We start from the raw sequence: 14,975 nt of genomic DNA, 5'->3' as shown, positions 1-14,975 counted from the left end.
CTCAGGACTTTAAACCTGGCAGCATGACGGATAATGTAGTCATACAAAACACACCTCTCAGCAAAGCTGTGATGGATGTCATTTTGGAAGCCAGAAGGCCTAGTACTAGAAAAATCTTATGCTGGAAAATGGAAGAGATTCTGTGCTTGGAACCAGGCACAAGGAACAGATACAGCTGTGCCAAATATTCCTCAGATTTTACAATACTTAACTGAGATGCTGGACAAAGGCCTATCTTTCTCATCTATTAAAATTCATGCGTCTGCCATTTCAGCTCATTACAATGCAGAGCCACCAATCTTTTCTCATCCCTTATTAAAACAGTACCTCAGAGGACCCAAAAATTTAAGGCCTCCAAGGAGATCACCAATGCCTGCATGGGACCTCAACTATGTCTTGGAAAAACTCACCCTGCCTCCTTTGGAGCCAGCTGCTACTGCTGATACAAAGTTTTTATCTTGCAAAATAGCTCTGCTCCTAGCAATAACTTCTGCATGACTAGTTTCAGAGCTACAGGCACTCATGGCTATGGAAACTTTTATCATTTTTTATCCGGACAGGGTCTCCCTGAGGACAAACCCAACATTTATGCCTAAAGTGATGTCCAGTGTGGCTCTTAACCAAACCATTCATCTGCCAACCTTTTATCCAAATCCACAGAACAAGGAGGAAAGAATTCTGCATTCTTTGGACGTACACTGACAGCTTAGATTCTACTTGAACAGAACCAAAGTTTTCAGAAAGACAGAGCAATTATTAGTGGCATATACTGCAGGATCACAAGGAAAGGCTATCTGAAGCAGACTATTTCAAAGTGGATAGGCCACTGCATTCATTTCTGCTACTTATACCATGGCAAGCCAGTGCTTAAGGGCATTAGGCCACATTCCACCAGAGCTGCAGCCACTTCAGCAGCCTTTCTCAGGGGAGTACCAACTAAGGACATTTTAGAGGCAGCTACTTGGAGTTCAGTGCACACCTTTACAAAGCACCATCATCTGCCACTCTACTCCAAATCCAGGGCAGGCTTTGCCATTGCAGTTCTGCAGGGTCTCATTGCCGCTCCTAATGCTGTTTAGCTCCAGCCTCCCAACCATAGCTTTGGGAATCTACCCAAATGTAATGACTGCAACAGTGAAACACGAAGAACATAGTACAGTTGTGTACACTTACCATAAATGTAGATGTTCGAGTGTATTCACTGTTGCAGTCCAGGTTACCCACCCGCCATCCCCCCTTTTCTTCTGATGGAACCTATCTTTCCTTCTCTGATTCATACAACCTATGTGGTGTATTTGCTTGTGGATGAAGGTAAAGTTTATATTGCTGCATGTTATTTTATATATAGATATAAATTTTGACTACCCTTTTTGGGGGCACCTGACATCTGGGGCAAGAAAAACTAAAGAAACTGGCGTTGGCTGCTTCTTTTATACCCCTGACGGCCTGACGTCAGGGAAGGGTCGACGACAGCCGACGCAGGACCCAAGACTTTGGAATCCAGGCCGACTGAAGGCAACCTGCCAGCAGGATTACCCAAATGTAATGACTGCAACAGTGAATACACTTGAACATCTACATTTATGGTAAGTGTACACAACTGTACTTTTTATCTACGTAGAACCAAAAATTTCAGGAAATCAGAACAATTATTTGTCTATTTTTTGGAACTAAAATTAGGCAAACCAGTTTCCAAAGTGACTTTAGCCAAATAGTTAGCTGATTGTATTACGTTTGTTTATACAAAATTGGGCTTGTCTTTACCAAAACTAGCAAAAGCACATTCCACCAGGTCTATGGTGACGTCTTCAGTTTTTATTTAGAGCTTCATTGGATGATATTCATGCAAGTGTAACTTGGGCTAATCCTCATACCTTTATTGCTCATTACAAATTGGATCTGGTCTCTAGGGGAGGAGCAGCCTTTGGCTCAGCGGTACTCAGGAATATCCTTCCTTAGAGTCCTTCTGGGATTTAGGTCATTGGGGACTCTATCCCAACAGCTGAGGAATGAATTAAAATGACATCAGATAAAAAGTTATGTACTCACCATAACGTTCCATCTATGCTCATTTTCATTCTTCTTCAACTTCCCTCCAGCCCTATCTTTTTTTTTACTTTTGGAAGGTTCAAAAGATGCTGGAGGAACTACTGTTCCTTTTGTTTGAAGCCCAGATACTGTTATTCTATCATTTCTTACTGCTTTGCATGTTTAAGGGGCAGCAAACAAGATATGAGATATGTTAGGTGACTAGGGCGTTATGGGTAAGGGAGGAGCTTGAGTGTTTCAGAGTTCCACAAGCTGGAAGAAGTGGCCGAATTGGATCCGTGGATTGGATCCAAACCCAACAGTTGAGGAAGAATGAAAATAGACAACACGGATGGAACATTATGGTGAGTGCATAACTTTTTTTTTTTTTTTATTTAATAGTCTAATTACATTTTTCATATTGGATATCCTAGCTGTCTTCTTTTAGATTATGTGCTTGGATGCTGATGTTCATGAGCTGAAATGCAAGGAAAATTGATTAGGCAACAGTCGTAGTCTTTTTGATTTGGGAAAAATCCCATACAATCAAGTAGAAGAGTGCAAATAAGGTGGGATAGCCGGAGATGAGTTGTAAGGTACAGTGAGACTGATGAGTGTTGCATACCAGTTCTGGGATTTGATGGGAGGGTTTCAGAAGATTCAGTTTCTTATGCATACTGGGTACAAAGCCTTATTTTGATATTATTTTGTATACAGGGTCAACATGAATATTTCAGTAGGCTGTGTTGCATTTTTGGTGAGAGGGCATTCTAGTTCTTTGTACTATGCTTACTGATTTGATGAGAAACGAGTAGCCCTTTGATGTTGATTTAATTCTTATTGTGTTTATTAAATTGCCTTGTATATACAAGTTGAGGAACTAAGATTTAGGCTGTCTAGATTAGTATTCACATTTTGTTTGGCAGTAGATAAGTGTGTGATCTGTGTTCAGAAGTATGTGTGTGTAGTTTTTAACAGGGGAAAGTGGAATGGGAGTTGGTAGCTGCACAATCATTAAATAGGGCTCAGACAAGGCTGAGCATGCCTTTCTATCCCAGGACATGATGCGTTACTTGCAGTTACAAGATGGTACTTGCATCCTCTGAACATGGGAAAGAGAAATTTCAAAAATGTGCCTAGCTGAGGTTATCTGAATAGGAAAACTCGACCATTACTCACTGTTGAAGACCTGTTCACAGATAATTTGTTTTGTTTGGTGCTGATCTGTGATTTAATATTTTTTTGGAAAATGCATATAAGCAGCCTAGAAGTCTTTCTCCCAAACTAGCACCATGCAGTGGGTCCATAGCTTTCAAAAATCCTTGAGTAACACACCTTCATGTCCAAGTTATTTTTTCTAAAGAGAGAAACTCGTTAACTTACACCTATTTGACTGCCAGTAGAACATTCCTGCAAAAATAGCTTTTTGTATTTCATGTTCAGCTGAAGTCATTTTCTGATATTTGATATACTTAATTACGGCACCAAATAGCACAAATTCAGTACTGCAGCTAAGAAACAGATAAACCGAAACACTCCTTATAGTCTGTCTTTGCCTTTCATGTGCTATTGGCTTGAGTGTGACAGGGCAGTCCAAACAGACAGTGCTGCAGGAATGATTACCACCTCGGTGTGAGTAACGTTGTTAATGAGTTTTAAAAAAGTTTTTATTTTTTGATTCTGTAACAAGACCTCATGAAGTAACTCTGCCTTCTTGTTTCTAACCTTTCTCCTATTTTGTAGATAATTGTTCAATGCCCGACTAAGTCACTTTTGAAGATTTAGAGTGACCTTGACGTTCCCTGGAATTTGATGCATCAGTACGTACTTAGGTTCATAGATTAGTACTAGGCTAACTGCCCTTGCGAGCCATTGTAAGCCTAGCCAATTATCCCTTGTGAGACTCAAACCCTGCACCTTGTGTTTATAAGGCAAACACCTTAACCATTAGGCCACCCTTCTAGTGTGCAAGGCTTAAATATTACATTAATTGAGCTGAGGCAAATCTTACAATGTCTGGCAGAGAGCTGGATGCAATAGAAGCAGTGGTGTTACTTGCAGTAGGTTTTGATTTTTTTGTTATATATTGAATGGATTATACATGAAGGAAATGATCATATCTGATTAGTCTGTAGATTCTGTAGTACTGGATTGTGACTCCTTAACTGCAGTGTGATGCTGTTCATTGTATGCCCTTTTTGTTGATAGGAGATCATAGAGACATTTGAAATTAAGGAAGCAATGATCCCTCCTGCAGTTTCAATCTCAGAAGGATGATTCTGATGCCTTTAAACTTGTAAGTACCTTTGGTGCAGTCTTTGTTTCTGGATAACTATTTAGCTAATGTTCTTATCTGATAATTTATTTTTTCTATTACTAATTCCACTGAGAAGGGGAACCTGTCCTACTAGTCACTGACGCACTTTTGTTTGTGATGAATCAAATACATTTTGAACATTAAAACAACTTACAAAATGAAGATCACAAGGATAAATAAGTGGATGTTGTACAGCTGAATTTCATACAGGTCTCTGATATATTTTACGTAGTAGACTGCTGGGAAATTTGACAGTGGGACTCATTGCTGAGTTGAGAAGAGGGCTATTTAACAGATGAGAATTATTCTAGTGGTAAGTGAAAAGACATTGTCTTTTGAAAAAAGAAGTGAAATGCGTATGAGATTGGGATTGGGATGAGATTTGGGATCAAGATCAATCTGTTTGCTAGTGACTCCAAAAAGTTGGCTGCAGTCATTGCTAAATTCCAGTCAGCTAGGCCAGGTAAAATTAGCAGAATGACCATAGTTTTATTCATAGAAGTGCTATGTTATTCTGTTGGGTGCAGGATGATGGTATGGTCTGTTATAGCTAAAATTGAAGAAAAAAATTGGCTGACCCCATTTATTTATTTATTTTTTTGTATAGACACTAGAGCACTTTCTTACCTAAAGTCAGAGATAGGATGCTTGGTGTCTTGTCTAGTACAGTTATACTGAAGTACCAGAAGCACTGAGGATTAAATTGTGCTTGTGAGTTTTATGGATTTCTGTACCTTCGTTGAAGGTTTGGCGTCGAGCTGGCACCTCGGCACCCATAAAAAATCTGCTGCCAATCATTAGTGGACCAGAGTTCCACTGTGGTGACCCCTAACCAGGAAATGCCGAAAGAAGAAGAACTGCCCTGTTTTCTTGGATGATCTTAATGGATTTTCAGTCTGTGTGCACATTGCTGTACCTATATAGTTCATCATATACATCTGAGCTGTGCATAAGTGTGCCTTTTTATTAGCATTTAGTGGAAACTGTTATTTATTACTGTTGCTTTTATTTCCTAGGTGAGTACTAGGTTAACTGTAGGGGGCCATTTTAAGCCTAGCCATGGTTTCCCAAATGTTATGCCATGCTCTGAAACTCCAGGGTAATTTTAAGGGTTAGATATAAGTTCAAAACTGGTGATCAAGCATTTACAGCTGCCTCTGTTCATAAGTGACATAGGTGCAAGACCTAAGGTAAATTTCCAATCCCCCATCCACTCATCCAAGTTATGCTTGAATTGGGTTTCGGAAGGGGTCTGCTTCAAAGAGATGGGAAGCTTTTTCCAGAGAAGGGGTGTATCTGGCACACATACCTTTCAGCATATCCAATTTATGTTGCAGGCAAAGTTTAAATCCCTAGATTGGGTACTTTTGATGTCATTTGTTTTGTGGATGTGCATTAGGCCCATCAAAGTTGGATAAGAGGATGCTTTATAGACCAAGATGTACATTGCCTCGCAGCAGTGTGTAGAGGACTGAGAACAGTGATAGGGCTTTGATGAGCTCTATGTTGGACTTGTGTATGCCATTTATTCTTTTTGTGAGTAACCTTTGCTGGCACTCTAATTGTTGCAAATGCCTTGTCAGGTGCATACTGAAGGGTATGTTATATTCATTGACTGGTCTGATGAGGATCAAGTCCAGTGGAGCAATGATATCATTGGACCCAGATGCCATACCCTTACTTATAAGTTGTGCAGTGTAGAATGATTCTTTCACCGCTGCAGACACTTGGTAGTCAAAGGCCGGGTTACTGACTACATGCGTTCCCAAGTCCATGACCTTTGAGTGCACTCTTTGTAGTGTATTAACAGTTTGGTGATTTGCATGGTGGCCATCTTTCCAAATGAAACTTTTTTTTACATTGAGGTTTAGACCATGGCTCTGGCACCAGTTCTTTGCCTTTGTCAAGCCTTCTTGAAGGGTATTTGTGTTTTGGGGGGAATTTATGACCGAGCTTAGCTTCCGGTTGTATGCAAACTTGGTCAGACAGTGACCCTAGATATTTATCTTGACATCAGAAATGTAGATGACAAAAAGGAGAGGCCCAGGCACTGAGGGACCCCACTAGTAACTAGCCTTTTTTTATGGAGGTAGACTCTCCTATCCTATCTTTCTGGGTCCTATCTGTGAGCCAGCCAACTATCTGTTGAGTGACATTTGAATTTATGCCTAATTTGTTGAGTTTATCTACAATGCCTGAGTGAGGTATTGTGTTGAATTCTTTGGTCAGGTTGAGGTAGGCACTGTGCACCATTTTGCCCTCATCCATAGCTTCAGTGACCATTTCAAAGAAGTCTTCCAGACTAAGTAAGAATGACCTGCCCTTGATGAAACCAAACTGGGTTGGATCCACAGTCTAAAGTTTCCAATGTCATTGTTTACCATTTCCTTGATGCTTCTCTCCATGGCTTTCCATATGTGACTAGTCAGACTCTGGCATCTGTAGATATCCTTCTATTCCTCTGAAGCAGTATTCTTTACATGAGGGAGTTGAGGGTATTTCTTAAGGAAGATAACGTTGTCAGCCTGTAGATTTGCTATATCTTCCAGCTCAGTGTGTATGTTTTGTTCACAATTAGTTCTGTACATTGTTGCCTTTGAGGTTGCAGACATAGCTGAAGAATATTTTGTGACTGGCCTTTGCATGGAAGGCTGTTTTCACCTCATATTTGGCCTTGATTGATGAGAGGTTTTTACTTTGCTGGGCATAACCCATCTTGTTTATTTTTTGTTAAGCAGCCTATTAATACTGTGATTCCACCAGGGTGGCTTTCTTGTTGAGTTTGTCCTTTCCTTATTTCAGGTAGGCACAGCTTTCTTTTCACAGCTATTTATATGCTTGTATATGGTTTCTGTGAACAATTCCACATAGGCAGCAACGTTGTCAGGGTTGGGGGGAACTTAGGATTTTGTTAGAGAATTGCTGAACAGCAGAAAGTTAGCCTTAGAGTAATTCATAAAAGTTCCAGGATTAGCTGGGCGAGGTCCCAGTTTTTTTTCTCAAGAGACAGCTTTATGTTCCGACCTGACCAGTGAGGACATTACACTAGGGAGTACAATGTTAGTGAGTGCCAGTTCAAGGATGTTAATGCTTCTAGTTGATGTCTGAAGTAGTTGGTCCAGGGTGTTTATATTGATAAATTCCAGAAATCTCTGGGCTTGCATGTTTGAAGTAGTGTACCCCAGATTATTGTGGGGTAGTTAAAAGTTGCCCATTGTATTGGGTTGAATAGGAGTATCCCCAGTGTATGGACTTTCTGAGTCATAGAGGCAGACCTATAGCTTGCAGATAAATGGTATTGAAATTTGCTTATGGTAAGTTGGATGTGGAGAACCTCAAACACGTCATACTGGTTGGTCAAGCAGTATGACGTGTTTGTGGAGAACCTCAAACACGTCATACTGCTTGACCAACCTTGAGATACATTTGTGTTTGATGTAAACTGAGATGATGATTCCTTTTTTCACAGTGCAGTAGCTGGTCTAAATGTGTAAAGGATATTATAACACTGCACTACCAGGGTGCTGTCCATGACTTTAAACCATGTTTCAGTGACTGCACAGACCTCTTCATTCTCCAGAGTGACGAGAGCTGTGTATGAAGTGGAGATTTTTGTTTAGACTCCTGGCATTGACCATCAACATCTTTAGATTATCCTAGCTAGGTTTGACTATGTGAGAATATTGATCGGGTACCAGTGTCTAAAAAAAGGCAGTATGGAGATAGCCTAGAGGGGACAGGTGCAAACCATCCCAGGCAATGCAGTGTGGTCTGCCAGCCATATACACTTACTGGGGAAATCTGGTATCTGAGTTGCGATTTGCTTTCCAGTCTGCATTTGATTGAAGAAAGGAAGAATTGTTAAGGGGCCAAACACCAGTCTTGTGTGATTTGCTTTAGAAGAAAAAAAATTGCCTTGACAAGATGACACCCTTCTTTGTCTGGTGTTAAACTATTTTAAGCTGTTTTTTGATCAAAGAAAGGACTGCTGTTGGAGGATAAAACAAAGGTGAGGTTAAGCCAGGAGAAACTGTTACCTTCAATGTCATATGACTGAATCTCTTAACTTGCATTTGTTTCTTTTTCTTGACTGCATTAGAGTTGTAGATGGTGCTGCTTTAGAAATAAAAATTTCTTTTAGCCATTGCTTCACTGTTGGACTTGAGACTTTCGATTGTTACTGGAGTGCCTGATGTCACAGGCATTGTTTTGTATGTTTATTTGGAGGCAGATTGTTGTTGCTACCATTGCTTTAAAATTACTTTTTAATTCCTCCATAGGTTGTCATGGCTACTGTTTAAAAGATTCTTTGATCTGTAATCTCACAGTTGCAGTAGTAGTCATAATGTATGGAAATTAGCTGCAGGCTGTCGTCCTAACTGGTGTGACTTGCATAGCTCTGCATATGTCAAGTGCAAGCCTGGGCTGTCTTCAGTTCTTTTTTTAACTCCTGGTGTGTACATATTTTAGTATGCAAGTCTGTAGCTGCTCTTTTCATCCTGCAGCCCCAGTGCTGCTATTGAGAATCTGAGAAATATAAATCCTCTACCAGAATGTTTATCCCCTGATTTTTTTTCCCCCTTGTTGGTTATTGTTGTAAAATTGAACAGTAATTTGTTGGTAAGGTTCATTGTAAACTATAGCAGCTCCTGGGGTATGCTTAATGCAGACCTAAAGAGCCATTGCAAATACTAGCATCAGAAACACGTGATATTCCATGTGCCTCCACTAAACGGGGTTTAAGGTATTGTACAGTGAAAACTCTAGCTTGGCTAGATCTTTCTTGCAGTTTTTACTGAATGATTTATCTGTTTGGCCCTTCTACCTTTTGTTTTTGAAGTACTATATAAAGTGATCTTACTGATCTTCAGCTCACACTAGGTAATTCAGAATTTCAACCTACAGGTTGTTTACCAATCCCCATCTGTAACCCCACAGGATTATGAAAATTTCCTTACATTCCTTGAAAATATCCCAGTAAAAGAGAATTCTTGGGTTCTTTAATCCTCTGTGACGTCAACTGCTGTAGACTGGACTACTTAAACTTCTAACGTTGGTTGTGCACTATGCTTTCTAGATTAGGTTAACAAGAATTCCCTAGGTCAAATTGTCTGAAATCCCACTAGAGGCAGTAATAGTATTTTGGACCTAGCTCTCAAGACACGGCCCTGGTATGTCCCTCATTAGTCAAGTCAGACCATAAATTGGTTTATCCTGAGAATATTCCCCCCATCCACCCACACAGTAACAAACAATGCTCTTTTTAGAGACCCAAGTCTAAATGTTTTGTAATTGTATGACAACATCTCTAAATGTATCCCTCTCTCTCACTGTAGATTTGGGATATGCATCTGCCCATGCCAGGAATGTTTGATAAATGCAGCCTTCATCAGAACCAAATACAATGGCAAGTTCAAGAAAAAAAAATCCGGGGGGGGGGGGGAGTGGTCAGTAGGTATTATTAACATTATTCTGTAGAAGGATGAAGATGGTTAGATTACCATGTAAGTTCGGAACCTCCCATCACAAATATAATATAAAATGCCTTGCCAAGAAGCTGAAGGCAGCTATAAATACCAGCAAAGCATCACATAAATGTAGGCTTAGCTTCTGACACAAAGGTTAATTGTAAGTCCTTCCTTAGTTATGTTAGAAAACTAAGGAATTATTCACATCACTATGCCAGACTTGTATGTCATGACACCTGCCATTCAAATCCTAAAGACATTGCCAACATACAAGCAAATAGTTTCAGGGAAAATTCTGCAGCAAACTTATCATCTGCACTCCCATCATCTTCAAGGATTGTAGCCATAAAGCACTCATCAAGACCAAAAATACCTCTTCAGTGGGTTCTGACTATGTACGACACTGTCTAATGAATAGTGTCAAGCATGTACGACACTGTCTAATAAATAGTGTCAAGCATGTACGACACTGTCTAATAAATAGTGTCAAGCATGTACGACACTGTCTAATAAATAGTGTCAAGCATGTACGACACTGTCTAATAAATAGTGTCAAGCATGCTCTTGTTTATCTGTTCCTTACGTTGTTCGACCTAAGCCTTGTCATAGGATGTGTTCCTGAGTCATGGCAGACTGTGGTGGTAATGACCCTCCATAATTGTACTCCTGCTGCTGACCCAGGAAACTACAGACCCATTAGCCTTACTAGTCTTGTCTATAAAGCCATGGAACAGTTAATCAGTACTGACTTCGTAAAACAGGATGTTAAAAATCTGATCAGGTTCAACCCACAACAATTTGGATTTGTTAAGATTACATTGTGCCTGCTAAATCTTGTGCAAATCTTTGAAAAGGTCATGCAGACAGTGGGTAATGTTCACATTGCTGACATGATGCTTGAATTTGGCACAGACATTTGACACCATACCATATGATGGGTATGTTAGTAAGCTAATCAGCTCAAGCATTGATCCCTTTGTTAAAAGATGGATTGCAAACTGTCTCAAGGACAGAACACACGCTGTCAGGATCAGTGATGCCTCCTCATTTGGGGAAAATGTGACGAGTGGCATTCTCCAAGCTTCTGTACTAGACCCTCTTCTTTTTTGCCATTTGTATCTCTGACTTAAACACTGCCAGCAATGATGTCTGGCTGCTCAAGTTTGCTGATGCTTTTAAGTTGGGTGTAGTTAAATCAACCAAAGGTAGTAATTGCCCTACTAACTTGTACACTTTTGGTTCACAGGAAAAGTGTGCTAGCTAATGCTAAGAAATTTAATATCGCTTTCTGAAAATAAAATTGTACCACCTATTGTATCAGTGACACCCCATTCCACCGTAAGTCTTTGATCTGGGATTTGAGCACCTGGGTCGATGGTTTCCTCTCCTTCAACTACCATGTAGCAGTTGTAGTCAGAAAATTATTGTATATCTCACAATTAATCATAAAGGGCATCTCATCTATGACCAAGTTATAGTTCCCCTGCCCTTGTCAGACCCATTATAGAATCTAATGTACCCTTTGGCATGAATATTACTAGACATATCACAAACTTGAAAAAATTGCAGAGATTCCAAACAAAAAGACTCAAGGGACACACAAATCTTAGTTATCAGGAAATGCTGGAATCACTGCCCTTGCATTCCTTGTTGTATAGGCTCTTAAGAGGAGACATGCCTTGCCCTACATTCCCTCCAGAACCCTATTACCTCCTGTTTTCAGTATCTTAAACAGTGTAGCCAATACAAAAACAAGAGATCTCAGTTTACATCAGGTAATAAATAAAACTAAATGGAGAGAGAGGTTAATTACCCTGCACCTCCCCAGGCTCTAGGGTAGACTCCCCTTACATATCAAGTAATGTAATTCCATGCTGTCCTTTAAACATAGCTTAGACAATTGAATTGGTGCCCCAAAATGCACTCTGGGACTTAACAGGCCTTGCCCTCCTTGAAAAAGCTGGTAGAGCTTGAGGCTGGTTATTGAGAAGGCACCCTAGCGTCTGACCAAGTAGCTTTGTATTTACTAGGATTCCTATGATAAAGATTAGCTTCCAAGTGCCTTTTTTTATTTTGGAGAATCTCACCTGTATGCAGCTGCTAGATTTATTTCCAGAGTTTATTGGAAAAAATTTAGAAGTGGAGAAGCCACACTTTTATAGTGTTGTTGATGCAGAGAAAATTAGAGGGCAGTACTGTAGGAGTCCAAAGATTTTTTTCCTTTTCAGGGAGGGGCCTATCCTGTAAGAAAGCTCGTAAGAAAGAATACTGACATAAGGAGTTTGAAGAATGGTGCACCCTCAAGAAAGACATTTGGGAAAAGAAAATTACCCTAGTTGCATCATTAAGGGCAAAGGATGCCTCAACCATTGAGTAAGTCAATTCAATTCCTCGTATGGTCATGTAATATGTCTGCCAGCCTCTCTCTGACCCTTTTGGAGGTGGACGCACAGGTGGCTGTTTTCAAGTCTTTGCAGGCTAAGTTTCAAAAAGAAGCTGTGCAGTAACTGACTTTTGATAAAACAGCAGACTTCCACTTTCTCAAGTGGAAGAAGTCTGGAGTCTACAACCGACTCCCAGGAACTCGAGTTACAGAAGGAGTAAAGCAGAAAAGTGGGGTAATCAGGAAAAAGTACAAATGGAAACATTTATGGAAGACTCAAGTATGCAAAGGTTAGAAGCAGATGAGGCTGAATGACTAACTGTTAAGACAGGAGGTGATTTATAAACAGTCTGCAAGAAGGTCTCCAGGAATAGATGGTATTCCGATGGAAGTTTTGAAGCTAGGAGGGAAGGAAGTGATAAAGATCTGGAAGGTTTTACTGTATTTTAAAATGAGGGGAGGCAACAATATCCTGGAAAAAAACTGTGGTAACTGTAATAACTAAAGACAGTAAAGATCCATCTGATCCAGCTTATATAGGGTTGCCACCTTTTCAAATGCCCAAAGTGGGACATTTTGGTACAAATGTCAGATTTTGCAGGGCGAAACATACCCATGGCTAGTACAAAGGGCAGAACTTCACTATTTTGCCTAAATAAAAGCTTATACTTGTAGTATTTTAGTTGCTTATTCTGTTTCTTATAATATTTAGGTATTTCAGATACAGAATAACTGTTTTATGCAACTATTACATAAAATATAGGAAATAATTTTGTCCAAAAATCTCAGGACATTTGCCATTTTACAAATTTTTTTGCAGGACACAACTGCCCGAAGAGGGCCTGTCCTTCGCAAAGTGTCAGGTGTAGTCTATGGCAGAAGAATGCCAAAGATGCTGAAAAGTAAGATGTACAAGACAATGGTGCGTCTATTACTACTGTATGGTACAGAAACCTGGGCAGTAAAGGAGGAACAGCTGAAGAAGCTAGGGGTGATGGAAATGAAGTTCCTGAGAAGGGTGGTAGGATGCACACTGTGGAACAGATGAAGAAATGAGGACATAAGAGCAGAAGCCAAAGTAGCTCCAATTGCAGAAAAGATCAGATTACGATGGTTTGGACATGTGCAGAAAAGGAGAAGACAATCTGGTGAGGAAGATTTGGGACAGACAGGAAGAATGTTAGAGGAAGTGAGGACATCCAGCAAAGAGGTAGATGGATTGTGTGAAAGATCTGTGACAGTGAGGCATGAGTATTGAAGGCAGAAGTGCGGCACTGAATTGAGAGAGTTGGCGACAGTTAACACGATACCCTGACCCCATGTAGAAAAATAAATGGGAAAAAGTGGGCCGATGATGATGAACTATAGGAATCAATCAGAAGAGGTCAGAAAGACTAAAAAGAGAAGTGGAATCTTTAGAAACGGGTAGGAGTAAATTACATAAAAAAATGGATATTGTGGGAATAATACAGAATGGAGGAGAAATGAGGTTTAAGAGACGGCAGAAAATGAATGATTTATATAATGTTGTTTTGATTATATGACATATAACAATATATGTGTTTGTTAATGTGAATTTGCTGATATAGTTTAGTTACCTTATATAAATGTAAGTTTGTTTATGTTACAAGTGATAATTCAATAAGGTGTTTTAAAGAGAGTTACAGAAGGAGCAAAGGATAGTAGGAGTAAGGGGTTAAAAAGCATTATCTTGACACTGAAAAGTACACTCCCCTGAGCAGGCATGGGTACTTCCCTACAAGAAGTGAGGTTTCTTACAAGTCATGTTTCTACAATGTCTGAAGTACATAGCTGAGGAACTCTTTCTGCAGTGGCAAGCAATAACTAATAGATGCCCGACAATCACCTCTCCACAAGGCTTGTTCAGAAAACTGGAAGTAAAAGCAAAGTCATGCAAGTGTTAAAGCAACTTCTTGTAAAAGGGATACATTGTAGATCGCAGAATCTAGTTCACCTTCAGGAGAGGTTGAAGAGGATGATGTAGCCTATACAACACAAATGGTATCACCCTTCACATATGTGCTAAATGAAAGGGACCTGTGTAGTCAGGTTTCTTGCAAGATGACCTGTCTTTAGGAGACACTGCCTTGAAGAAGAAGGTTAATTTAAAATGCAGGATGAAGGAATTGTTTGATTGTGCAATGGGATAGGAGGAACCCTGTGCCTACAGTGGTTCCTCTAGTATTTGAAACTTTTGAGGGTAACTTCCTGGTGATGCCTCTGTAGCCAGACTTCCAGTTTGTCATTCCGAAAAAAAATGGATATGGTTTCTCCCTCGGTTTAATTTCTCCAAGTCTTTTGGGTTTCTAATACCATAATGGGAATGGACCCCATTCGTAAGTCAAGGTATGATTTTCATGAAATTAGTATTGTTTCACTCTTTGATGTTAACCAAAAGTGCTCTTCTCAGCACCTCCTTCTCTCATTCATTTCTTTCCTGTAATTTTTCTCGTAATCTTTCTGCATATCATTTGTCTGGAAATTCTGGGCTTCTTGCATGATAGTAACAATACATTATTTCTCCCTTATCCTCAATAATCCAATTTGTCATGTTTATGGTCTGTCAGTTTTTGTGGACTACTTCCTCCTTTTACAGGAGGGGGTCATCTTCCCCTTGACCCTGACTTAACCCTCATTGTAGGAATGTTTCTGTGTCTTTAGGATTCTACATTGCCATTTTTCCAGTCCTGATACTAGTGCATACATCATGATTGGGCACTTTTTTGTACAGGTACCTGTGCGCCCAGCTTTTTTTTTT

General features: G+C 39.9%; 1 protein-coding gene across 3 annotated transcripts in view; it reads left to right on the top strand.

Annotated features, from left to right (window-relative positions):
* Positions 1–14,975, top strand: part of NSMCE4A (NSE4 homolog A, SMC5-SMC6 complex component) — a 740,267-nt gene that overhangs the window by 615,937 nt on the left and 109,355 nt on the right. Inside the window, exon 10 of one of the 3 annotated variants that reach the window (XM_044056054.1) lies at positions 4,237–4,324. The exons of 1 other annotated variant lie outside the window; for it this stretch is intronic. In XM_044056054.1, coding sequence (XP_043911989.1) covers positions 4,237–4,305 — 69 coding nt within the window. In that variant the 3' untranslated portion in view covers positions 4,306–4,324. Of the gene's footprint in view, positions 1–4,236; positions 4,325–14,975 lie in introns of those variants that run through there. One more of the 3 variants, XM_044056052.1, reaches the window with a different exon arrangement.

This window comes from Protopterus annectens, chromosome 14.part0 (assembly GCF_019279795.1).
Source record: "Protopterus annectens isolate FY-2018-M chromosome 14.part0, PAN1.0, whole genome shotgun sequence".
Taxonomy (NCBI): domain Eukaryota; kingdom Metazoa; phylum Chordata; order Ceratodontiformes; family Protopteridae; genus Protopterus; species Protopterus annectens.
The sequence above is the reverse complement of the archived record's forward strand: the minus strand, read 5'-3'. Positions and strand labels throughout refer to the sequence as shown.